The 27,281-nt window shown below is 44.2% G+C and overlaps 1 protein-coding gene across 1 annotated transcript in view; it reads left to right on the plus strand.

Moving 5' to 3' along the window:
• slc30a6 (solute carrier family 30 member 6) overlaps nucleotides 1-27,281 on the plus strand; it is a 39,479-nt gene that overhangs the window by 9,420 nt on the left and 2,778 nt on the right. The window contains exons 5-14 of the mRNA XM_020586184.1: nucleotides 11,900-11,942; nucleotides 12,919-12,984; nucleotides 14,721-14,801; nucleotides 17,324-17,359; nucleotides 18,582-18,676; nucleotides 21,778-21,826; nucleotides 22,715-22,834; nucleotides 23,917-24,019; nucleotides 24,212-24,259; nucleotides 24,670-24,738. Of these exons, the coding sequence (XP_020441840.1) occupies nucleotides 11,900-11,942; nucleotides 12,919-12,984; nucleotides 14,721-14,801; nucleotides 17,324-17,359; nucleotides 18,582-18,676; nucleotides 21,778-21,826; nucleotides 22,715-22,834; nucleotides 23,917-24,019; nucleotides 24,212-24,259; nucleotides 24,670-24,738 (710 nt within the window). The remainder of the gene's footprint in view (nucleotides 1-11,899; nucleotides 11,943-12,918; nucleotides 12,985-14,720; nucleotides 14,802-17,323; nucleotides 17,360-18,581; nucleotides 18,677-21,777; nucleotides 21,827-22,714; nucleotides 22,835-23,916; nucleotides 24,020-24,211; nucleotides 24,260-24,669; nucleotides 24,739-27,281) is intronic.

A 27,281-nucleotide genomic window follows, 5' to 3' on the forward strand; every position in this document is an offset into this window, starting at 1 on the left:
GAAACATTTGAGCAACTTCGTTGTGTTGCAGAAGGGTGAGGGCGAGATAGTAACCTATAGACAGCCATCAAAACATGCAAATGCAGAAGATTATTTTCCATGCAACATTTGCTGTGGGTTCTTCCTAAAAGATGAACTATGGAAACATGAGAAATGGTGTCACAGAACAATGTTCGAGTCAGAAGTTAAATCCCAGAAAAAAAGAAGAGTTCCAGCTGCTGCCTCAGCTCTCCTTCCATACAAAGGACAGCCATCAGAAAGATGCTCAAACATTGTTAAGAGAATGTTAATTGACAAGGTGTCCCTTGAATTAAGACATGACCCTCTCATATGTGTATTTGGAGATATACTGTTGGAGAAACACGGGAATGGTCGATCAAAAGATGGTCATGTCAGTCAAAAGATGAGAGTTGGGTAGATTTTTACTTGCTACCAAGTCCCTTGGCCATGAAGTTAAAATGCTGCAAGATGTTTTGGTGCCACCTAAATTTTCTTTAGCCGTGGAAGCAGCAAAACAAGCCTCTGGGTTCATCAGCTCCAAGTACAGGTATGACGCACCATCTCTTGGTTTGAAGTTAGGACACTCGCTGAAGGCAGCATGTGACATTGTGATTGGGGATCATTGTGATTGGGGATCATATAAAGGCTGAAAATGATGCAGCTGCAGGCAGAGTAAAGAGCTTCTTGGACTTAGTGGCAGCAGAGTGGGACCTCTTTGTGTCACGTTGTGCACGAACAAACTTAGAAGAGGACAGATGGAACAAAAAAGAAATGATCCCACTCACAGAAGATGTTATGAAGCTGCATCAAGTATTGAAGTCCACAGCAGAGGAGCCAAAGGTGAAACTCATGGAAGTGCCTAATCCTAAAGCATACAAGATTCTCAGTGAGTGCCGTCTCTCACAAATCTTACTTTTCAAACGAAGACGGCAAGGCGAGGCAGCAAAATTGCCTCTTTTGACCTATAGGAATAGAACCAAAGAAGAACCAAATGAGGACATTATGCAGTGCCTTTCAAAACTGGAACAAGATTTGGGTCATGAGTTTACCATGAGGAAGAGAGGCCGTAAAGTACCTGTGCTGCTTACCAGCGAAATGACAAAATCACTTGATTTCCAAGCAAAGGGGTGAGGACAATGGCATTTTGGGTAGTAATGAGTACGTCTTTGCAAGACAGCATTCGGATTCTCATCTCTGAGGTTCAGACTGTTTGAGGAACTATGCAGCTGCAAGTGGGGCAAGGAAGCCTGAAACACTCACGTCTACTTGTTCTACTCGCCACTTTAGTATGTGAAATAAGATAAGTTCACAAAATGTTTTTATCAAAACAGGTGGTTTGTCTTCTGAAGTTAGAGCTGTACAGAAGTCTCAAGTCAGTGAAAGTGACACAGAAGTCTTTGGAACCAGCTAAAGACTCCTATGGTATGAAGCCGTCAGAGCTGTTACCTTGAATATCAGCTTTCTTTCCTGTCTATAAATGACAGAAAGTAACTAAAAATGTCCATCCTGGTTACTTCTTCTCTTTAAGGGTCCTCCAAACGCAAGAGGTCAAAGATGGCATCTGAATCATCTCAAGTTTCAGACGGTATGAACATTTTTTGGGTCATGCGTGGAGCACTGTGGAATGAAATGTAGCATTATCTGATAAGGTGATTCGTGGTTAATAGTGAGGTGACGTGTTCTGCTGCTGCAGAAGAATCAGACATGCTGACTCAACAGGCCTCAGCTACAAGACCATCACACAAGCTCAAAAGGACAGAGAAAACAGGTACTGCTCAGTTCTCAGACTTGAGTAGTGTTAATTATAGTAGATGTGGATTAACAACACATTACAAATTAGATCACCAGATAAATTTTTGATTTATCAATATTGAGAATGTCTATCACATTTGTCATTTCTGTTTCAGCTGTGGACCTACAGTTACTCAGCAAAAACAAACGCTAGCGCAGGCCGTGGAGTTCTGCAGAAAAAGCAGCGGTGTGGTGACAACTGGGGCAGTGCATCACTATGCAAAGAGTTCCTGGTAAAGAGGTCTGCCTCAAGGCACTTGAAACAGAACCAGCACTGGGCAGTCGCAACTGGAAAGATTTAAAGAATCAGGTCAACAACTCCATCATGTCTCAAAAAAGGAAATTGTTGTAGTTCATTTTTAATTTATGTTGTGCCAATAAAGCCAGTTGTGACTAATTTTGTATGCTAGATTGTTTATCAAGCTTCTATCAATGGAGTGGGTGAATTAAAATAGGTAAATCAAGATTAGAGGACTTTGACAAACATTGCTCTCAGTGTTACTGGTGTTAAGCAAACTTTGAAAGTGACATGTAAGATTGAAAAAACCTAAAGTTTAGATGTCTACAAAACTACAGAGTTTTAAATTCAGAGATGCATACCATATACCATTTTTATAATACATTGTTTAATAGATGTAAATACAATCAAATTTAATCCTTGTGTTGTGTCCAGGTCAAATTGGCCCTTTTTAAGATTTTTACTAAAAGAAAACTGACAAAAGAAAAAAAGCTGTTGACCTGAACCTACGTGGACTATACATTATATTTACATATAAATAGTCTGAACCAAAGCCCCTGGGACTCTATGCTTCGTTATCACCAGGGAGTACCCCGGGAATGGAGCTCCATAGTGGGGGAAAGGAACCGGCTAGCTCCCCTGGTGAACCAGAGCTCCAGGCACCCGGTGCACCAGTTGTACCTGTGTGCCCGCGCTTAAGCCCCCTCCCTGGGCTAAACAATTTAAAACCGCCCGGCCACAACTTCGTGCCCCTGGTACTCCAAATGGAGTTTCATGCCTCTGGTATTACACAGTGTGGGAACAGAAATTTCTCTAAGTCCCAATATTGAGTACCAGGACCACAGGTCATTAATTTTTCTAAGCCCCAAACAGGCCATGCTGCACTCTGCTTCACCCATGGAGAGCCACTCATCTCCGGCCAGGCTCTTATTATCTCTGGGCCCTCACACATATTTGGGATAGTAGCGGACACTCACTCAAATACACACATGCATGAGACGGGCAAACTTTCACACAGGGAGTAGCGCTTGAAGGGGTGTGAGGTTAGGAGAGAAGTGTGCAGGTTTGGAGGTTACAGAGGAGACAAAGTGTCAGTAGTTCAGTGGTGAGTCATGTTTGGTTTTAGAGTTTAAGGTCGAGGCTTAGAGTCGACGTGTTTGTGTATCAGATGAGTTTGACATATTTCAGTGTGGCCGCCTGTCTCCTGTGTCCCTTGTGGATGAAGAGGTGAGTCCCATGTACTGATGGGATGAGACATGAGACAGCTGTGCAGCGAATGTTTATGGTCAGCAAGGCTCGTGTCTGCCACCAACATTAAATCCTCTCAGGGATTCCATCACTCAGGAAAATGCTGCCATGAAAAGAACATCACGCAATCTTATCCCTGCTCACTACTGCAGCACAACAAACACACACACAGAGCGGTGGCGTCAGGTGTTGTGCAGACAGGAAGTGGAGGACGAAGTATTGACCAAACAGGGGAAGGCGACACCGCTGTCAATACTCGGCCTCATTGAGGACAACAGGGCAGACAGTGGCCCGGTCTCAATACTGTCAGTCAGACTCCTACTCATGTTTAAAGCCTCCTTCACACATGGGATCAGCAAACTCATACATTCATGGAAGGAACTTGGTCCGTCTGCTTCTTCACGCGTATTTACTGTTGATGCTGAAGCTCAGTGCAGGCCACAGTTTTAAATCATAAACTGTAAACTTGGGGGATGAATGTGGAAATTTTTGAGTATTTGACAGCTTACACTTAGTTTTCTAGAATGTGTCAAGAGCTGGGTGATATGCCGACTTTGAGCAAATGAAATTATGTGTCAGTGGTCGTGGAGCCTTATCTGTATCCTGCTTCTTTCCTTCACCCTCAACACTCCCTGTCACTTGATGACTAATATGGGTGTTTATGGTTTATAGTCTTGTCAAACCACAGCTTTATTTCCTTAGAGCTCATTGGTCGGCCATATTTCATCGTGTGTACCACAAGCTGTTCTGAAGTGTCATATATGTGGAGACAAATTATCATTTCTGTTTTTTTATATCATAGAACTCAGAGTGTTATATAATTGCATGTTGACCCAGTTTATTTAACCTATTTGTTATGTTCATTTGTCAGGAACAGCAGTGATGTTCCTGGGTCAATTTTACCATTACTAACCATTTCAATCACTATTTAGTGCAGTGGTGTTCTTTACCTCTCACAGATTATGGTTCAATGAGGATAATGCACTGGTTTTTCATAAAAAATGCATGTTAAAACTTTTTTTAATGTACATTGGAAAGACCTACATATAAAATACATTATTTTTACATGACACTGATTTTTAAAAAATTTAATTTTACATTTTGAAAGCTTTTCTTTATATGAAGTGATGTTGATAAATTGGCCCTGCGATGGATCAGCGACCTGTCCAGGGTGTATCCCGCCTTTCGACCGTTCCCGGCTGGCTGGGTCCAGCCCCCCCATTCAGTGTGTGCTGTAGCTTCACTTGTTCTTTCCGGTGCATATCGGTGACTTGGAACTGCTGGCGCATCTGTAAAATGTGTACATCCGATGCCTCCAGTGCATTTCTGCTGTAAGTTTAAATGAAGCATAACCCAAAAACAAGTCTGTCCTTGACCCCCTTTGCAAGTCTCCTGACACTGATAGAGGCTCATATGTACATACTGTATGTGGCGGCACTCTGCTGCAGGAGCACATGTATAGAAACACACATGCACAGTGGCTCCATGCATACACACTCCTATCTGGTCCCATTTCTGTATGTAGAGTGTGTGTGTACTGTGTGTGCAGCCTGCTGACTGTGGAGGCAGGTGCAAACAACAATGTTAACACATTTCCTGAGATTGATAAATGTTTTTTGTTAATGTTCGAGTGCGTACTGTTGTGTCTCACCGTGACCAGATGAATGTAACTCCAGTATTCGCTCTCCTAAGCAGGTAGTGCTGATGGAAACAGCTGCCTGTTGCCACATGTGCTGAGATTAAACCAAACTGTAAACATGCTGTACAGCCATGGCTAAAATTTAGTTGAGCTGCAGTGTTGATGATAACTCTGGTGCTTGAGACCTACATATAAAATACAATGCTTGATCACTGAAACTGCTCAGGTGTTATTAATTAACATGGCTTTAAAAATAACATATTGTACTTTTTTTTTAAGGCATCAATCCAGGGAAGGTATTTTATTTAACAATTAACTCAGATCTGTATCTTTACAGAGGTTAGAATTTATAAAGGTCTGTCCTCCCTCAACACGTGGCCCTTAAAGACCAAAGAGTTAGAGGTCCAAGCTGGGAAAAGTAGTTTACCTCCAAATTAAAAGTACCATGTGTAGTATCACGTAGAGAGGTGCAGAAGTGCAGTGGACCTTAGTGTGGAGCTCTTCTTTATGATGAGTCAGGGAGGTGAAGGTCAGGAACCATGGGAGCAGAGGCCCTTTGCTGCCTTTGGCTGACACACAGGTGACGTTGCTGAAACGTTTCTGTACGAAGAGACGAGCTGAGAAAAGACATCTGCAGACTGATGCTCCTGAGTCTTCGCTCTTGGCTGCAGTCAGTGTTTTTTTGACTCGGTTTGGTTCTTCTGCATTTGATTCTATCTTTAAATCTACTGTATTATAATGGATTCAGTGTTGGTGCTTTTCTGATATGCTCTGTTCTTGTTGAGTCAGTCAAACACATCAGACTACACCCAGCTATTTGCTGAGTGTTTGTGCACACAAATGGTTGGGTTGTGTGTCCAAGTGCTGTTTAAGCAATCGGTGTTGCACTGTCACGGAAACATAAGCTGCTGATGATTCTACAGAAGTGTGTGTGTGTGTGTGTGTGTGCACCAGTAAGCGCACGCTCAGTGAAGCTGGCTGGTCCTCACGTATCAAATTGTGCAGTGAACAACTGGATCAGCTTTCAGCCTCTTACAAAGTAGTCATCAGCTTTTTGTCTTACCGGACTGAACACACATTCATAAGTCTGTGTGTGTGTGTGTGTGTGTGTGGTCTTTTTCCCACTCAAACACACACACACACACATTCCTCCTCTTTGTGTCACTGTTTCTCAACACTTACAGTCATGGCCAAAAACACCAACACCCGTGCATTTGTGTCAGATAACACACCACCTCTCCCAGAAAACTGTTGCAATCACAGATTGTTTGTTACTCGTGTTTATTTCTTTTGTTTGCATTGGAAAAACACAAAAAAGCAGAACAGAACTCGACACGTGGACTTAACAGAATTATTATTGACACTTTCTGATGTTGACACTGACTGTGACCTGAGAATAGATGGAGCGTAAGGATTAAAAGACAGCTGTGTTTATGAAGAAAAATGGTAAAAAAGAAGGTAAGAGAATTAATTAGTGGTTTTTGCCGCCCAGTGTGAGACCTTTAATTCAATAAGGGTTGTTCTTTAGATTTATGTCTGTTGTTTTGTGCTGGCACAGTGTTTGCCTGCATATCCATTAGTTTGTCCATCCAGGGATGGTTGAGCCTGCGTGATCTGAGCTGTGTGTGTGTGTTGTCCTCGGGCCCTTGATGTTCCTGTGTGTCAGAACACAGCTGGTGAAGCGCTCCATCCCACGAGGCCTTCAGTGCAGCCAGCACACTCGCTGTAGCCCCTGTGTGTGTGTGTGTGTGTGTGTGTGTGTGTGTGAGAGAGATCAGGTCTTCGCACTCCCTGAACAACCTCCACGTCTGCTCTGCTCTCAGTACGACTTGCTAACATAAACACAGTGATGATGTCTGTGAGTCTGCTCCTGCTGGATCCCACATTTAAATAGACAATCAACTGCATCTTTTTCATTTTTATTATTGATTCATGATCTACATGTTTAATACACATTTAATCTTTGAAATGTCATGACTTTTGGACTTTTGTCCAACCAACAATCAGTACATATCACTTTTTATAAAGCAGAAAAAAGCAGCAAATGAATATTTGATCTTTAAATTATACATTTTTGTTGATCTGCTAAATAAATGAATTAAGTTCAGGGCCCAGGCCATCAGGTGCACTCTTCACATACCAGCACTTAGTTTCACAGTGGCAATTAACAGATGATGTCATATTGATTATCACCGGGGGGGGGGCACAAGGAGCACAGAGACGGGATAAGTTTGGTTTAACATGTCGCTGCCAGCTGCCTCTCAAATCCCACATGGAGAAATGAGAATCCGTTTCGCCTCACGGGGAGGCAGCGGCGCTTTGGTCTGGTTTCATATCGACAGAAGCTGCTTGTCAGGTCTGAGGGTGATGAACAGTGTGTGTGTGTGTTGCCCGTTAGTAGAGATGCTTGTTTTTGTGTGCATGTCCTGTGCTTGTGAGAATCTCCTAGACTGAGGAGTTTGACTCTGTGTATAGAAGAGACCACGCTGAATCAGCTGCTGCCTCAAATGAATAACTACATGAAATTGCAAATCATTATATAAAATCCTGACTTGCAGATTGTTTCTCATGTATAAGGGACAATGGCCTGTAGGTCTTTAGTACAAACCTGGATGAAGAACATAGACCCTGACCAGAAGGCGGAGATCGCCGGGTTATGTTACTGACTCCTTGTGAAGCAGCTTTGCTTGACACTCTTCTTAAGGCTGCAGTCATCCCCTGTCCTACCTTTTCCTACCACACTTTTCCCTTCTAGGCCATGTACATATTTCGGTACATGGCCTAGAAGGACAGACAGCCAGCCCTTTTAGCGATGACCTCCTGTGGCTCAACCTCCTCGTGGAGGCTGTCGGTGATCGTCGTCTGGACAACTGTCAAGTCAGCAGTCTTCCCCTTGATTGTGGTTGCGTGTACTGAACTACACTGAGAGACACACGCTGTTTATACTGTATGAATAGTAATTTACCCAAACTCGAAATGAAACATTCTAACATTCTGAGATACTGGATTTTTGATTTTCATGAGCTTTAAGCCATAATCACTGAAATTAAAACAGAAAAAGGCTTCAGATATTTCTTTTCATGTGCAATGAATGTAAAATATACGAGTTTCACTTTTTGAATTAAATTATAGGAAGAACTTTTTCACAACTTTCAAACTTTTTGAGATGCACCTGCATTTACCTGACCAGTAAAAAACTCACTGGCAAATCAGCATTGAAGCTGTGGTGGAGCAGCCTCTGTGTGTGTTTATTGTTTGGGATGGTATCGTGTGTGTGTTTATGTTGGTGTTTGCTTGTTAATATCAATGACCAGTGTTGTGATCAGTGGTTTTGTCTACATGTCCTTTCTGAGTGTGTGTGTTTCTGCCAGGTGTGTGTGTGTAGCCCTCGGACCCAGGCTCATATTTCTCGCTCAGCGGTCAGCAGTGTCAGAGCTGGGCAGTGTTCTCAGCCTCCACTTCATCTCCCTCCTTCTCTCCTCTCTCTCTGGTCTGGCTCTCCTCTCCTCACGTTACTGTCTTCATCCTGTCTTCCTTTGCTCGCTCCTCCTCCTCTTCCTCTGCCCTGGGGACCCTCCTCGCCGCAGCAGTTGAGGCGTTCGATAGAAGCTTTTAGTTTACATCTGCAGCACACACGAGCTGGCCTGACACAATGACCCGCTGGGTGTGTGTGTGTGTGTGTGTGTGTGTGTGTGTGTGTTCTGGGTCTCAGTTTACTCTTTGCCGGAACCAGTGACACTAAGCTGCTGTTTGCTGTGGTTAGCACATCCAGCTCCTGCCCCTGTCTGTGTGTCTGTCTCTGTGTGTGCGTCTTGCTGAGTCTTTTTAAGGCCAGAAGATTATGAGCAAGACATACTGAAGACAGCACAAAAGCAACACATTTATTTGAGTTAGAAAACGTTTGATCGTTGACCGTCGTGACTCTGTGGCGTTCAGGCATCAGGTTTGGGTGGTTTTTCACAGCATGTTTCAGACTGGGTACCGTGTGGGAAGGCCTCCACTACAGACATCATGTGATGCCCCGCTGCCTGATGTGGCCACTGGGTTTTGATTCTGAAGGGTTTGACCCAAACTTTGCCACATTTCAGTCCTGAACAGTTCTAATACTCTGTGCTGCACACAAGGCTAAAGATTCAGATCTACCTGTGAAGCCAGTGGACCCGAAGATGATGATGTCAAAACAAAAGGTGCTGATTAAAACTATGCGCAGTTTTCCTTGTTGGAGTTGACACACTGCACTGATGGGAACCACTGACTGTTAGGAGCTTTGTTAAACCCCAAAACAGGAAACAAGCCCAGTATGAGCCCAGTGCTTTCTGTCAGGTTCACCACTCTGTTCTTGTGTTCGCCTCTAGTTCTTTCTCATCTGCCTGATTTCAGCTTTACTGCACTGTTGGTGTTTGTCAGTGCGACTGTGGGAGACACTAGGTGCACTTGGTTTGATGCTAAACAAACTGTCATGTGACAAACACACACTGAACACATTGAACTTGTGGTTTTGGTTCATTACGAGCTCCTGTAGCAAAGTAAGTTTCTTTTACTTTACTCTGCTGGTGTGTGTGTGTGTGTGTTTGGGCTGCTCCTCTGCAGACAGCATTAAATATTCATCCTCCTGCTTGTATTTCTCCTCTCATTTGTCTGTCCACCTCCTCTTTCCTCCCTTCCTACCTCCTCACGCTTTCCTCCCTTTCTTTTTCCGCTCCTTCCTTCCTTCCTTCCTGCCCTGTCCCTCTCCATTTCCCCCTCTGTTATTGGCTGTTTTAAAGGACATGTAAAGTGGGAGGAATTAAAGAAAGAACACAGTGAAAGAAATGACAACATAAAACAAAGCTGGGAAATGAAGCAAAGAGTGAGTGGACGGTCAAACCTCCTCCTCTATCGATCATTTCTGAAGACAAAGGGATTTTAATCCTTCATTCTGTTCTGGGTATTGACTTCAGGCCTCACGGGGCCCCTGTGTGTGTCCATGTTTGTACATGTGTTGATATGTGCATGTGTCTTTTGTCAGTTTCTCCACATTTGCATCAGTGTTTGTGTGTTTGTATTTCTGTTGAACCTGTGTATCATGTTCTCCCGTGTTACAGATGAATAATGTCCAGCTGCTGTTTGTTGCTCTCGTATCAGGTCCTCGCGTCCTCTGGGTGTCGGTGTTTGTAAGCAGGACATTTATAAAGAAACTGAACCTGCCTCTCTCTGTGTCTTCCTGTTTTAGTTTGAAACCATCGTTGTGAGGACATTGTAGTTGGTCCTTACAGGGTTCACCCTAGGTTTCAGGTTTAGTTAGGGTTGGGGTAAGGGGCTAGGGGGTGTGTTATGTCAGTAAGGATCCTTGTGTGTGTCTCTGCGTTGTGGTGTATATGTAAACCTATCCGAGCACAGTGAGGGGACATTTCAGCCTGGGTATCGGTTTGGTCGGGTCTGGTTCAGGGTCACTGTGATGTCAACGTTTGTGGTTTTATTGCTTTTATTGTCTGCTGCTTTTTAATCCAACACAACGAGACCGAATTAAACCACATCGATCCCCGTGTAGATCAGCCGCTGCATATCAAAACAACAGCCAGGTGCAGTGAAAGAAAGATCAGCCTTAAACAGCATAGAGAAGTGTAGGCATTAAAACAATATTAAACCATAAAACAACTTCACATTCAACAGTTTCAATAAATGGTAAAAGAAACTGTCACAGTTGTCTTTAAAACACCCTGTCCAGCTGTGGCACGCTTGTCGCCATCTTGGTTGCCTTTTTTTTTATTGGTATAGCTAGCTTGTTAGCTATGGCGAGTAGGCAGGTAGCTTTCTTACAACGCTCTGAGCGTTTGCCCTCAGTAAGCACAACACCAGACCTCTGAATCACTGAACAAATCAGAAATGTGGGCGTCAACGAAAGGTCTGGAGTCAGGGTGTCTACAGTAGGGCCAAACTCTGAAAACACTGGATCCTACACTTCCCATAATGCAACTTCACTTCCAGCTCTGATAGACTCCCCCTTGAGTCATTCAAACTCCATGTGTAGTTCATAACACAGGCTTCCTGTTATACATTTGGAGTCTCAATGTGAAAAGGGGGTGTTTTCCTGGTTGGGTAGGACGAGCCGTGTAGCGAACCGGCTTTGATGAGGAGGTTCATAGTGAGTAAAACAAATAACCTTTATAAGATTTTTATTCTAACGTGTAGCTGCTTTCTTCAGTTTATTTAGCCATCTCTAGGCGAGGCGCTCTGAGCTCACCAGTGTAGGGGCTGTCTCTCATTCATTCCCTCTACCTGCCTGTCTACATGTCCATCACCCTGTCTGCCCGCCTTCTCACCTTGCTGTCTGCCTGTCGATCTGCTTCGATCTCTCAGTCCATCCATCTGTCTTCCTCTTAGCCTCTTTTTCTCGCTCCCTGTCTGTCGGCCTGTCACTCACCCTCAGTCCACCTGCCTGTCTCTCTCTTTCGCTGTTCGTCTGTCTCTTGGGATCTCTGCCACAGGCCTCTCTGTCAGGATTACATGGCTTCAGGTTGGCCAACATGGACGCCGTTGATGGGGAAACAAAATGTTCCTCTCAGCACAAAGCCGCTCTAATCCGCTCTCCTCATCCCCCACAGCAGAGCCTGATTACACAGAGCTGGTTGGTGGGTATTAAGACAGACAGATGAACTGGCTGACTGGCTGACTGACAGGTTGACACTGAGTATTTAAGGCCAGGACAGTTGGGATCTCTCTGCAGCTGGCTGATTAGCTGATTACCTAACTAGTTAGCCTGCTAACTGGCTAACTGAACCTTCAGCTTGCCTGTTTGCTTGCTTGGTTAGGAAGCAACTTGAAGACCACTGTTGTGTGGTGGCTAGACAATTTTAATCCTGAAAATCACCTTGACTTTTCTAAACTGTATATATTTGCATTGTTTGGTGATTCACAAACAGTAAGGGTTACTAGGGCCACAGTGCCTTCACAGTGCTAAAACGTGTATTTGAATTGTGATAGTCTCTGTTTTGTCATTTCAGCCTTAAGGGCCTACACGTACCTCACCTTCTTCGACCTCTTCAGGTGAGTGTGTTCTAACATCCTCTGTCGCGTTTCCTCTTCTCACCTTTATTCCCAAAACATTCTGCATATGAATGTAATAAATGATCACGTTCAAGCCTGAAAGGCTTTGTCCAGAAATGTCTCTACAAACCAACAAATCACTCAGACTTTATAATATCTGTGTGTGTCACTTGTGAGGCAATAATAATTAATGAATTCTTTACATTATTCTTTAAGCAAAAATACCTTTTCTGGTTCCAGCTTCTCACAAGTGAAGATTTCCCGCTTCATTTTTTCGTGTTTGATAGTAAATTGTATCTCCTCAGAATTTAAAGATGTCAAATCGGGGAAATTTTGAGGTCATTTTTCATTGCCCATCCATCAATCCATTATCCTCTGCTTATCTGGGGGCAGGTCGTGGTGGCAGCAGGTTCAGTAAGGTAGTCCAGACATCCATCTCCCCGGTGACATGTTGTGAGTGCTTGTAGAAGCTCACAGTCTGATGAAACCAACAAATGGCAGAGATTTGAGACCCTGTCCATGAAAATCACAAACAGGATCAGTGAGAAGGGAAAGCCCCGACGAAGGCCGACATGTTCTCTAACATGGTTTCTAAGATGTTAGAGACCAGTCAATGAATCGGTTAATCACCAGATTGCTACACACACAGTTTATTTTCTGTTTTACAAAGTAGAGAAACAGAAGCATATGTGAGCTTTGTTGGTTTAATGGAGAACTTCCACTCATGAAAAATGAATTCTCAGAGTAGAATGAATAAAAAAATGGACAAAACGAGATGTGAACTCAAGCCAACCTCTGCTGTTTGTGTTTCTGTTGTCGGCCACGTGTCTCTCACTGACTCTTCTCTTATGTGCCCCTCTCTGCTCTGTTGTCTCTCGGTGTTCCCGTGTTTTCCATCCTTCCATCAATCACCACTCATCGTCCTCCCCTGCTCTCACCCTTCCATCCGTCCCCTTCTCCTCCCTTTGGCCTGCAGTTTGATCACCTGCCTCATCAGTTCCTGGGTGACCATGAAGAAACCCAGTCAGGGCTACTCATTTGGGTGAGTTCACCATGAAATCTGCTGCACGTTGTCCACTGCACTGAGTCTGACCCGTCCCCGGTACTTCAGCAGAGTTTGGTGACGTGTTATATTTGGATAAAATCTGCATTTAGTTCCTGTCCAGAGTCTGCTGCACAGGTGCTGCACACAAGCAGCTAACAGTGATTGAATTATAATCATCAATCGGTGATTATTATTCAACTGTGTAGAATAATAAGTAGTGAAAACTGCCTAATTACCTTGAAATATCTTGTGTTAGCTGAACAACAGTCCAGAATTGGACTCTGATTATATTAGAACATATTGACCTGCTGAAAAAACACGGCTCCACGTGTGTTTTTACAAGAAACTGTCACCTCCCACTAACACACACTGCAAACACATTACTGTTTGTGTGTGATGGTCAGCTAACTGTGTTTGTTGCTGACGGGTCACCTCTGACCTTGAGGTGTAGAAGATTGGTGATCGAGTGGAAATCTACTTTTCAGCTTCACTTGTGCTCCCATACGTCCTGTGTGTGTGTGTGTGTGTGTGTGTGTGTGTGTGTGTGTGTGTGTGTGTGTGTGTGTGTGTGTGTGTGTGTGTGTAGGCTTATGCTTGAGTTTACATCCTAGTGTGTGTTTCTGCCAGCGACTACAGTGTGCATGTGTGTGCGTGTCCCCTAACAGACCAGTGGCTGAGCAGCAGATTGACCAGTTTAACCCTTTATTTGGTGACCTCAGTGGGCATCCTCCATGAACAGTTGTTGAAAATAAGTAGTGTTTTATTGTTGTACATTTTTATGTTAAAATTAATTTGACTTCAGCTTTATCTTGTTTTTAAAAATATGTTTATATTTATACTTTTTGGGAAAATTATTACCCTGATTATTATGAATATTTTTAAAAAGTTAAAATTTAAAAACAGTGTCATAACCTCCAGTAATGGTCAAGGGCCAAAAATTTTAAATTTCCAAGTATTTTAATGAGTTCCCTGTAAAGGATTAACCAGTAGCAGCTTCTTTAAACCCTGTTGGAGTAGAACTAGGGTCAAGTCAGCGGTTAGGATTTAGTCAGTTATATACATTATGTCTCTGCCAGTGAAGATCAAACTATTCCTGTGCATGAACATTAGTCTCAACAAGCACATCCACATACTATATGACACAAGACTTGGAAATCACGAATGCCTGACTTCAGGTCAGGGCTGATGTCACGCTGGAAGAAGAGAGATTCTCAGGTTGGACATGAAGATCACACCTAGAAATATGGCTTTTCTCATAGGCTGGGCTCCTTTTCATATTCTTATTTTTTTGCTTTTACAGTTTGGATTGAAATATAACGCCATGGGTCCATAAAGACAGTCTGACTTCAGCTGGTTTGCTCAGTATACAGCTCCGTCCCACAGCACAGTGAGTGACAGACTAGTAGCCGAGCTGGTAGCACAACGGCGAGCCTGCTACAGAGATGCCACTTAGTTTATAAAGGCTAGCTACACCTGTAAACCATGGAAGACTAACCCCAGTGGTGGTGTGTGAAGTTGTGCCCTGTGCCTTCTGGACTTGTGAACAAGAGCCAGCTGACTCGCTGTGTTACTCCCTACCGGCTGATGTTTTCTCTAAACTGATGGATGTGGAGATTCTGAGTGATGCTGATTATGTGAAACCGTGTTTAGGGTCTGCTCTGTGGAAGACTGTCGGCCTCTGGGTGAGTGGGTTGGTGTGTCGGGGTTGACGGCGTCTCTCTGTCTCTCTCCAGGTTTGAACGACTGGAAGTTGTGGCCGTGTTCACCTCCACTGTTCTTGTTCAACTGGGAGCCTTGTTCATCCTGAAAGAGAGGTGTGTATGCCTCCCTAACACGTGACTCGGTGATGTCGGCGATGAAATACTAAATATGTGTAATGAATTAAATCATATTGTTTCCTCCTTCAGACAGTGATTTAGAGCCTCGTAAAGATCCTCTGGCTCCCTCTTTGGCCACGTTCACACTGCAGGCTGAAGTAGCTCAAATCCGATCTTTTTGCCCAAATGTGACCCATATCCGATTTTTTTATGACAGTGTAAACGGCACAAATCAGATTTTTTTCAAATCCGGCCCAGGCCACTTTCATATGTGGTCCTAAATTGAATACATATCCAATGTTTTGCAATGCGACTTCAGTCTGAACGGCCAGGTCGCATTTCATGCGATTTTTATGTCATTGAAATGCGACAGACGTCACAATTCTGCGCTGGAGGAGGCGAGGCCATAAGCAATATTTATGCTCTCCTCCTCCTTGTTGTTCTTCTTCTTATTGTTTCTTCATTTCGATTGCACATTAACTGGTACATCGCTACGCACATGCTATCACGAGCAGCATCCATTTTTATTTTCGCAAACACAGTACGCTGCGTCTGACGTCACGTCCTCTTCTGCGCATGCGGGTCACCTCAGGGCTGTATACCGTTCACACATGAGACAGATGGCAGTCGCATTTAAATGACAGTGTGAACAACAGCGCAAAAAAATCGGATTTCGGCAAAAGATCCGATCTGAGCATTAAGACCTGCAGTGTGAACGTAGCCTTTGTCTCCCTCTGTTAATATTTCAGTTGTTTTCTTAGCCAGCCCATCAGCAGAATTCATATTTCCAATTGTTTCCTTGTTTTGTCTTTGTTTTTTCCCTCCGATGATCAATTCCATGACCGTGCTTTGCTCCACGCAGGTGTGCGTTTCTCTACACGCTCAGCTCTGCTTTCTCTTCAGACAGTTCAGAAACTGTAGTAATTGAACCTCAGGAAGTTTCAGTGGCATCTAAAACAGCAAACAGTTTAGTTTATTATAACCCAGATTGTCCAAATGTCACATAGTGTGTGACCTTTTGTCCTCCAAATAAACCCCTCAGGTTTGTGCTAACTTAGCATTTCTCTAACTGATTACTCTCTAATATTATGTATAACTAGTACCAGTTTAAATGGTTTCTTCCAGAAAGCTGCTTTGGAAATTATTTGGAAATAAACTGGAATTTACAGACCTGTAAAGAAAAGTCTTACAGAAGTTGGTTTCATAGTAAATCACAGGAAAGTGTAAAGGCACATTTAAAGTGTAAATGACTCCAGATTTGAACCTGTTTAGATGCAGTAAGTAAAAACATAAAGGTGTTGCTTTATAATATGCATGAGTAATGACACACCTTTTGGCCAGGTGCGTCGCAGCAGTGTGTTGTTTTTCTCTCACCACCTGAGAGCACAACACTGTTTTAAAGGGGTGGCCTTGGATTTAGTCTTAAAGGGGAGGACTGTGTGGCATGACACACACACATGAACACACCCCTACCTCCAGGCCCTGTGTGGGGTTGTCTAGCGGTCAGTTCTCAGGGAAGGGAGGGGTGAATTTCCAGAATAATGCCACACACATGCAGGTCAAGCAGGTGGCTCGCTGCCTGTTAACACTGTGTTGTGCACGTGCATGTGCGTTTGGCTTAGCAGACATTTATACTTTGACTGAGTGTAACTGTGTTTGTTTTGCTTTGTCCATAACGGTAGAAAACCGTGTCTCTGATGGCTGAGCAGGTGTTTGTTAAAATGAGTCACACATAGTTTGGGTCAGCACTTCTGTTCCAAACCAGAGCTCAGGCAGTGAACACACTGCTGAAACTGACTCACACACACTTTCCAGGAGGAGGATTTTGCTACAGGAGGTGATGAACTCCCAGGTGTCCATGTAGAGACAGTAGTGTTTGGCTGGGTAATTTAATTCTGATTCACCTGTACAGTATATGACATGACGTATGATTCAGAAGTCCAAAGATATTTAGTTTATAATTACAGATGACTAATGAGGCCAAGAAGTGTGTGAACCAGTAGTCAGAGAGCGGTTGCCACTTTTGCTTTGATACATGGCAGTTAATTGTCAGAATGGTTCATTAATCAATTTACTGATAATGAACTATCTGATTCATTATAACAGCTGTGATATTGTTAGGAAGTAATGCTCTCCTGTTTGGAAGCACTGAGGAAAATGAGATGCTGCTTTAATCTCAGTGATGATCATTGCTGCTGGTTTCTCACATTTTACTTGATAAAGTGAGCATTTCTCTGGCTCTGTGCCGTTGTCTTTGTTTCTGGCTGAAGGACACAGTGCACGTCGTGAACAGCTCAGTGGGGCAGCAGCACAGGGGGAGGAGACCAGATTCTGTGTTTGTGCCAGTTTTCTTTTTTTCATGCACAGTGTGTGTTAATGTATTTCCTGTTTTGTTTGTTTGTTTTGATCACTGTGTCTGGCTCACACACACACACACACACACACACACACACACACACACACAGGCAGAGTAGTCCCACCTGACCAGCGTTGTTGACTGTTTGTTTCTGTTTTGTTAGTGTGGAGCGCTTCATGGAGCAGCCTGAGGTCCATACGTAAGTGTTATGCAAACACACAAACACACACAGTCTCTCCTCACAAACACACACAGAGTTCCAGCTGTTGTCGGAGCAGAACACCCCAAACATCTGGGCCAGACGGACAGAAATGCAGTAGGTGACTGACACTTATGTGCGCATTGTTACTGTCACCTTGATGGTGTGTGTGTCCACACCAGCAGAGTTAGTGAGACGCATGCAGGCCGTGCTGAACACTGTCCTCAGGGTCACATCAGCTCTGCCAGTGAGCAAACAACCATTCTTTATAAAATGTAAAAAAAAAAAAAAAAAGGGGGGGGGGGGGGGGGGGGTGCTCCCGGTGAGAGACTTAGCTGTGGAGCTTTTTAACCTCTAAATCACTTCATCTGTCTGCGTGTCTCTGACACTACTGCCTGACTAATTACTGAGAGAGGTTGGGCAAAAACTGGCAGATTAAGACATGAGAAACATCCTGGAGAGCAGGAGTCTTCATGACAGACCTGCCACAGTGTCACAGGCCCAGAAAAGATGTTTTAATCAGACTTCTAGCTTGTTAGTTTATAATGAGCCAAACTGAGGCTGTGTATTAGTTTGTTGTGTTGTCTGAGCACATCACCTGCCCTGCTCATTCTTTTCCTTCCTTTCCTCCATCGCCTTCCCTTCTCTCTCCATTTTAAAACGGATTAGTGGTGGCTTTTATAACCTAAAACAGAATGAGACTTAAACCCGTCTCCTGTGACGAGATTACCCCCCTCGTTTCTCCCCTTTTCCTCTCGCTGTCTCTCTCTCCTTCTCTGAATGGATGTGACTGGACAGCATGAGAGACGGCCGCTGACCAGAGGGACAGGTGTCTGCTGGGTAGAGAGACAGACGCACACGTTCTCCCTCTCGCTCTCTAATCTGTTTGGGCAAGCGTAGGGGTTTATCATCCAGTTACTGTGGCTCACCGTCAGCAGCCCTTCACCTCCTGCTGATTGTTCGGACCAGTTTTAAGGCTCTTAAAAGGATCGCCCCACGTGATTAGTGTGTTGAAGAGTACAGTTGTGTGTGTGTGTGTGTGTGTGAGATATATTAGAAAAGTTATGATTAAGATGCATAGAAATGGTAAATACCACACATAACCAATACTCTGTCCTGAAAGTGTTTCAGCAGCACTGTGACAACACTGTGGTATATGTTCCTGCACTGATGATGAATTTGTCAGCATGCGATTCCAAACACACAGTGTCTGTCTCTGCAGTGGTCGTCTGTTGGTCGGGACCTTCGTCGCTCTCTTCTTCAACCTGTTGACTCTGCTGTCTGTCCGGAACAAACCGTTTGCCTACGTCTCAGAAGGTACAGTCAGCATTCTCCCCCCAGTTCATCCCACTCTGTTGAGGACACCACATGCACCTTCAGTGTGGACAGAACACATCACATCTGGTTTTTGTTTTTTCAAACAGGCGGGGTGGATTTAGTGATGTCTGTGTCTTTGGGGTTTCTCCTCTGGACAGTGGAGGGCTGATAATCCTTGCCCTCACTGGGGAACAGACACAGTTTGGCTTTCGCTAAATTTTGGGGATTATTGAAGTAAATTGAAATGTTTGTTCACTGTTCTGTCAGTAGATAAACCATGAATGGAAGCAGTGGGGTCAGAGGTCAGTCCCTTCCTAATAGCAGAAAGCAGTCAGTTATAAAGCCAAACACAGCTGTGTAGTCATAAGACACAACAATATGTTTTTCATATTTTGTTCAAAAGGTTGCAGCTTCTGAACTGGATCTAAAGCAAACGTGTTTCAGCGTATCTGTCAGACTAGAAGGCTGATATTTATGTCACTGCTCTGGTCAAGTTAAACTGCTGATTGTTTAGCCATTAAAATGCTGGAAAATGGCAAAAACACTGGGCCACATCTTAAGTGTTTTATTAGTAAGTTGTTCTTAAGAAAAGTCGATGTCTGATTCATGAACGAGTTCTTAAACCACTGTGTTCTTATACTGATGAATCCCATGGGTTTGTAAGTTGAAAGCGTGTGTCAGTAGTTCCTAATTAGCATAGGTTATCGCCTCGCCATTTGGTTAGGGTTAAGGTTAATGAATGAATGTGCTGGCGTATCTAGCAGCATCAGTAGTGGATGTAAAATGAAACCAAAAGGACCCACAGGATGCTCTTACTCATTCAGTGAACAGTGTATAAGGAGAAGGGTACACGACTGATGGGTTAAAACAATGTTTGACCTTAAATTTGAGGCAACAAAACAAACACGGAGGAGAGGCACTAACCAGTGGAGGAGGACAGGCTGCCCAGAGGTGTCTGAGCTAGATCAGAGCCACATGGCTCTCTGGGGTGGGCCGTCAGCTGAGCAGACTTGCATGTGGGCACCCAGGTCCCTTCATTGATATCCATGCCACGTCTGTGCCCATCTTTGGATTAGCTGTAGCAGGTGGAGGGAAACGCCACCAAGATGGCGACGGCCAGACTTGAGCTTCAAAGCTGCTCTTCAGAAAACCAATAGGCTTCGTCCATCTTTTATATCCAGTCAGTGGTATATAGACAAGGCAAACTGACCCTCTGTTGTCACTGCTTGCCACAGTCCTTTTCCTGCTAACATGAGGAAGCCCAGCAAAAAGCTACCAGGAGTAGCAGAAGCTAACAAGTCCTTCTTTGCAAAAAGTGATTTAAAAATGAATGTTAATTTGTGGCATTGCTTTCCTTGATCTGGAGCAGACCGTGTCTGTTGACAAGTCTGCCAGCCCCACCCCACTGATGATCCAGTCACACTGCTGACAGAATCACCTCAGTACCAGGTGGAAACGGGGCCCGGGCTTTAAGATGAAATACCCAACAAAGGGTGTTATTGTCTTTGCAAGGACAAAATGCCCTCGTTTACTAAAATTGTTTCCTGTTCTCACAAATAGAGAACCAGCGCACACACAAACACACACGTATACACTTGAATAAACACATCAGTTACAGACCAAGTCCAGGACCCGCATTCCATCCTGACTTTATATGCAAACACAGAAACACTCAGCACACATTTGTTAAACAGTGGAGACACACAAGTTATAGGTCAGACATATTCACAGGCCAGTGTGGGCCCCAGGACATATTAACCTACTGAGGCTCAGTCTGCTGCTGACGCACGCACACACACACACACACACACACACAGACTGCTGCCTCTGTCACACACTCTAATTTTTACCTGCACACACAGTTGGATAGAAACATGTAAAGAGACATGCATGTAGAAACAGATGTGCACACATTTATAGGGACAAAATCACACTCAGACAAAACATATGTCAGGCAGCAGGTGGACAGAGATCAAGGATACATAGGGAGAGAGGACAGAGGAGGAGGAAACAGCAGAGTGTCCATGTGGGTGGACTTTTACTAATATTATAATACATCTCCATCTAATGATGCTTGTGCCTGTTCGTGCCCAGCCTACCACGTTTCCTTTTTCTCCTTCCTTGGAAGTAACAGGCCAAGGCAAGGAAATGAGAAAAGGTAGAAAGGAAGGAGATGAGGAGACTGGCATTAATCTGATGTAACAGAGTCATGTGCTTCTCCTCACATTTCCTCCTCTCCTCTCCAGCTGACTCACTGTCTGTATGAGCAGTTCACTGATGAACGAGGTCAGTGTGTGTTTGTGTGTGTGTTGTCAACTGTCTGCTTCTGCATTCACAGCCGTCTCAACATCACTTAACATCTGACATTTTTGGGAAGGAAGGGGGGATGAAAACGATGCACAAACAGAAACTAAACTATGCCGTAACACACAGTCTCTCTCACACACACTTTCTCTCCCACTGACAGAGACTAAAAGTGCGTTATGCAACCATGTTCCAGACAGTGGTGATGTAGTGAGCCAGGGGCGCAGGCGGGAAGAGAGGCATGCCAACACACACAGACACACTGTTACATCCTCCTTGCACCCGCAGATCATAAATAAGTCACTGTTAAAATGTTTGTTTGGACTGACTCACCCTGCTAGCAAAACAAACACAACCCCCGTCCACACACACATGCACGCTTGGGTCAGAGCAGGATGGGAGGATACCTAGCGCTGAGCCTTCGGGCATTGCAGTGTCGTCTAAAGGGGCTTTCAGACAGGACGTGGTGGGCGCCGCGCTCCGAACCCATTTCTGTGTTGTGCAGAGCAAGAATGTATCTGTGCTGCACTGAGCTGAGCGCAGCAGTTGTCACTGTTTTTCAATTTTCATTTATTGATACTGACAAGCACCGCCTTCTGTGATGGCCAGTCGGGTTCTGGTAGGTTCTGGTAGGTTCTGGTAGGTTCCTGCAGCTGAAAAGAAAACCAGGCACTTGTGAGACACCTTTAAAGATTGAGGAGGATTTTTGTTAAGAGATTGTGTTTATTAATGTTGACGTAGTGAATTAGGAGACAAGTCGTATATTAATGCCCCCCCCCCTCTCTCTCTCTCCATAGCGGCCAGCAGCAGTTGGCTTCAGGAACATGTGGCAGATCTGAGCGGAAGGTAAAAACCTCCTCCTCCTCCTCCTCCCCTCTCTCTCTCTCTCTCTCTCTCCATCAGCAGAACTCAGTCACAGGTGGGAACAGGATGTATCTACTTACACCGACTCAACACTCACACACACTCCTGACAGTGTTTCTGCCTACACTGTGAACCTGTGTCAGAGTGTGTGTGTGTGTGTGTACATATTGGTTTCCTCTGAGGTCAAAGGTTGCTTGCGGTCAACATGGTGGACATGAGGTCACAGATTGAGCTTCGCAGTGTTCTGGTTGTATCCCAAAGAGTACAGCGAGACGAGAGCACACATGCCCCACACACACCCCTGCTTAGCTTCCCCTGGATGGTCAGGTCAGAGGTCACAGGTCACTGTAACTGCAGCCCTGATTTCAGAGTGCTGATGTGTGTCCCTCCTGTGCAGCATACAGTATGCCAGGTTTATCTGTTTTACATAATTATATTATATATATATTATGTTCTTACTGGCTGTAGATTAACATTCAGATTAACACAGCTGTGCTCATTTACATCATCAGTGTTGGTAAAGATAATTAAAGACTTGCTGTGCCACAGTATTTTCCATGCCTGACGGTGAGTTTCAACAGGTTTAGTAACACTCACTTAACACACATTGTTTTTATTTTTTTTGCTCCATTATCTGTAGAGTTTTGAGACGTTTATGCATGAAAATCCCAGATGATAAGTGGTTTAATAAAGGAGACACTCAGCTACACATTGTTCATTTAGTTTCCCATGTTGTAATGAGATGTGTTGCACTGCTTAATGTGGCTCAAACCCAACGTGTCTTTATAATGGTACTTTAATTTAAGGTGATCATGCACACTAATCCGGTTTCTGTTGTGTTTGTTTTTGAATGTGTGTTTGTGTGTACAGTTTGTGCGGCATCATTCCAGGCCTCAGCAGTGTGCTGCTGCCTCGTATGAACCCGTTTGTCCTGATCAACATGGCAGGAGCTCTGTCCCTCTGCATCACCTACACGCTCATAGAAATCAAGTAAGGGTTCATCTCTGTCTGTGGCTGATAAATCCCCAAACAGACCAGAAACAGACCCACTCAGGTTTTTACGCTGTGACTTCCTCTCGTCCCTTGAATCATTAAGGCTGAAGGCGATAAAAAATGACAGCTGTGTGATTCTCAGATTATGGAATAGTGTCAGTGGTCTCAGTTTCTGTTTTGGAGCATTTCCTTTAGATTTTACCACATGATCTTCCTCAACAGACAGACTTTGCCCACTTGTCATGGAATTGTAAATTTATTTTTGTCTTTTTTGCTTAAGAGCCGAGGATCAGAGTTCATGTTTGATCTTGGAAACAACAGCTGAGAAAAGATTCACCCCCAGGTCCATTTAGTAGCTGTTCTGGAGCCAGTATTGCATAATCTTCAATCATCTTTTTGGCCAATGTGCAAGAGAAGGCATGAAAGTGCTCTGAGAAATTTGAGCATTTATTGTTTCATGACAATTGAGGAGACACCATCTGTTGAGGAGGATCATGTGATCTGCTCTAAATCTATGAGCAGTAAACAAGGCGATGTACTCGTAAGGAGCCAGGGGCACTTTGGTGGTTATGAAATGCCTAACTAATGAGAGATTGAACATCTGAGGTTAAAATGTTTCTATTTGACATCTTCTATCTGGGTTTGTTGGTGTCTGCCCCTCGGCCCTTTTCCCACCCACTGTTTGTACGTGTGAGCACATTAACTAAGGCCTAAGTAAGTGGTTCACACAGCACTAGTGAGTGGTTTACACGGTCGAACCAGGACTTAAATAATAACAGTAAAAGTCAGAACACAGTTGAAAACATGGAGACGACTCCAGAACCGCTCCGCTCTCATAGGCAGCACTCGGAGAAGCAGTGTTCACTGTGGGTGAAGTGACCTGAGGTCTCCTCCGACTTTGTTCCTTTAAATCAGGGCTAAAGTCTTTTCTCTGTGATGCTGTGTTGTTATTTTATTTATCTTATTTCTCACCATAACTGCACCGTCACCTGTCTGTGTATTGCATTGTCTTTCTGTTTCTTTTCCTCTTGTGTTAGTGCCTTATGTTTACAATGTTTATTTCCTTTTGTTGTGTTCAGTAACTACAATGCAGTGGACACGGTGTCAGCAGTCGCCATCGCCCTCATGACGTTTGGTACCATGTACCCCATGAGCGTCTACAGCGGCAAAGTGCTGCTGCAGGTAACACAAATGTGTCTGTGCCACGTGGAGCCCTGCACGCTGTGTTGTCCGCCTTTAATCGTAATTGTAGTGCCTTTTGTTGCTGTTTGTCTGACAGTTGCCACAAACATGCATGAAGAATAAGAAGGAGCACAGTAAAGGAAGTGACGAGCACTAGGGCATTTATGTTTTTTTGTTTTGTCTCGTTCACAGACGACGCCGTCCCACATCATCGGCCAGCTGGACAAACTGCTCAGAGAGGTGAAGCACTGTCACTGGGTTAACCCTAATACCTAACCCTGTATGAAAACAACAATATCATTAGTTTTAAAACCCTTTTCAATGAGGTATGGGCTTGATTTGTTTTTACTTCAGAGTTCTGACGTTGTGGAAAGAGAAAAGGAATTTTCACTCCACAAATGACAAATTGTAATTTTAATACCTCTATGAAAAGATGATTCTCTTCCGGGCTGACTATAACTTTATATAACTCTAGTATTTACTGTGAAATTATTTAACTTTCAGCCTACAGCCTCCACATCAAGTGTGGTAGTCGTAGCACCAGGTTGTGTTGGGTTAAATTTATGGGCTTCAACGCCCACAAGGTTTTAAGTTTACACAGAGTCAGCGTGTGAAGTTTGTCGGCTGATTGTTGCTGTGTGTCCACTCAGGTGTCCACTCTGGACGGCGTGCTGGAGGTTCGCAATGAGCACTTCTGGACGGTGGGCTTTGGATCTCTGGTACGTTAAAGAGCCAGACCTCTTCTCATGTTGCATGTCTGTAGCTGTTAGTTAACAAGCAGAGCACAGCACAGTGCGTTCTGATTGGCTGAAACAGGTTCATCATTAAAATAGGATTTTACTTAGATGTGTCTTCTAGTGATGGAGGCTCAGCCGTCTGTGTGTCGTGTGTCAGGGCCGGCGCTGCCGTCCTATAAAAACTCAACACTTCACCTATAACTGTCTACAAAAGTCTGTAGAGTTCATGGCTTCAGCGCGGCTGTGAGCACAGCACGCAGCAGCTTCAGGAACTTATCCCGAGACACAGAGCCCAGCCCAGCACCTAGTGCCGCTAATAAAAAGATCTGGCCCAGGGTTCTCAGTCAGTTTGTGGTAATTAGGTTCACTTCTCAAGAAAATGCACCTTGTGATGTTAATGTAAACTAATCTAATAAAGCTGTTTTGGACACAGCATAAGGAAACAACCCAGGAGCTGGCCCTGGTGGAGTTTGTGCTTTAGTGGGGAAAATTCCTCAACAAATGAACAGGTAGGTACTAGCTCACAGTGAAGCTGGGCCTGTGTTGTTTGAGAGGTGGAGCTGTGGGGCAGGACGTCGACCTGCTGCAGTAACTCTCAGACCCTCTGTCTGTGCTCTCTCCCCATCATAACATTTTGGGTTCCTCCTGTTTTCTGTCATTGTCCTCTCTGTCCTCCCTCCTGCTGTCCTCCTATTAGTTTGCTTGGTTTGTTTGTCTCTGTTTCTAACACCCCCCTCCATCTCATTCACCCCTCTCAGTCATTCGGCGGTTTGAGCAGCGATCTGCATGGATTAGTTCACTCAGACAAGAAGAAGGAACGAGTCATTCATGCGGAGATGTTCCCTCCCTCTCTCTGTCTTTCTGTGGTGTTTGGAGGGAACGTTGATGTTTCTGTGTCACACAATGTTATAGAGACGGCAAACATGGCCAGCTGGCTCTGGGGGGGGGCGGCCGAGGTCCTGGGAAGCACACACACACACATACACACACACATCAACATCTGTGTCTTTTTACAGAAACACACTGTCCTGTCAGGACGGACACTATTAATTAATAGATGATCATTAGATGGCGATCAGGCTTGAGGACTGTGATTGGCTGCCGACATCTTTCTGACAGCGGTTTGTTGAGTGAAGTAGTCGTCTTCTTTTCAGTGGCCGATATCTAACAAGGAGGTCACACCACAAACCTACTGACCACTGAACGAGTGTAAACACGGCCTCACTCTCATAGTAACGAGACGGCGAACTAACGACAGAAGTCAGAAGTCGATTTCTACACATCTCTTTGTAGTTAACAGTTGTTCTGTTCAAGTACAGCAATAACGAGTTTCTTCCTTCCAGCTGTTCTTAACCCAAGGCTTGTTATGTGTCAGCTCAAAACTTTGGAAATGCCTGAGAGTTTACCAGTGTTGTGACTACGGTTGGTTTGTCATTTCACCTTCTCACTGTTTCTGTTTGAAAGATATAGATAATGGATGGAGCTACACATGGGACATGGGAGGGAGGATTTTAGGCCACTGTGTCACTAGAGCTGTGTCAGATATCACTCCTTGTTTACTGCTGTAGATGGCGTGCTACATCCTCTCAGCTCCAGACCCGCTGACAACACACTGAGCTCTGGTTTTCTTTAAAAATATGAGCTTATCTACATGGTACAATATCTTATCATTATGATTTGGGGTATGTTTGCAGTGAGGAGGCAGAATGGTCTCGGTATTCCTCAGCAGGAGGCGTTCGTAGGTTTGAATCTGTGAAAATGTCAGTTGGATGAAATCACATACCTCCTGCTGCCTCTAGGTGGAGCAGCGTCCTCTGTTTACCTCGGATGCTGCTTTTGTTGTTGTTTATTTATGTTATGGATGCCACTGCTCCTGTTGTTGTTGTTGTTGTTGTCAATGATGCTGCTGCAGTTACACAACTGTTGGTTTTTGGCGAGCTGCTAACAGAGCAGCTGTCCAAACTGATTTGACCCTCTGACTGCACTCCTGCCCCACGGGGGACTCACTGTGTGTGTGTGTGTGTGTGTGTGTGTGTGTGTGTGTGATTCTGTCTACTTGAGGGCTGAATGTCCCCACAAGGGCAGCGAAAGCAGGAAATAAGGACAAAATTAGGAGCTTGGTTTAGTGTTGTGTGCTCAGATTTAAGAGTTGGAGACATGGTTGTGTTTGTTTAAGCAGCTGTTCAAGGTTGTTTTAAGAGACGGGCTGATGAAGACCACGTCATGGCTGCAAAGAGGAAGAAAAGCATCAACAATAAAATCCAGCTGAATATTTAATCATTTTTATTTCAAACCCAGTAGCCATGTGTTAATGTGAAGAATGAAGCAATATTCTGTATTTTCTTATTGTCAAAAATGCCATGGGCAGAATCTAACACTGAAATGTCTCGTACTAACAAGCACCATGTTATCCAAAGCCTGATTCATCCGCCACTGAAAATAGTCCCTGGTAAATTCACAGTTTTAGGAAATGACTGAATCTCTAAAAGTAAACTACATATTTGTGAGGTGTTTTTATACTTTTA

The sequence above is a fragment of the Monopterus albus genome, unplaced genomic scaffold (assembly GCF_001952655.1).
Source record: "Monopterus albus unplaced genomic scaffold, M_albus_1.0 scaffold397.1, whole genome shotgun sequence".
Taxonomy (NCBI): Eukaryota; Metazoa; Chordata; class Actinopteri; order Synbranchiformes; family Synbranchidae; genus Monopterus; species Monopterus albus.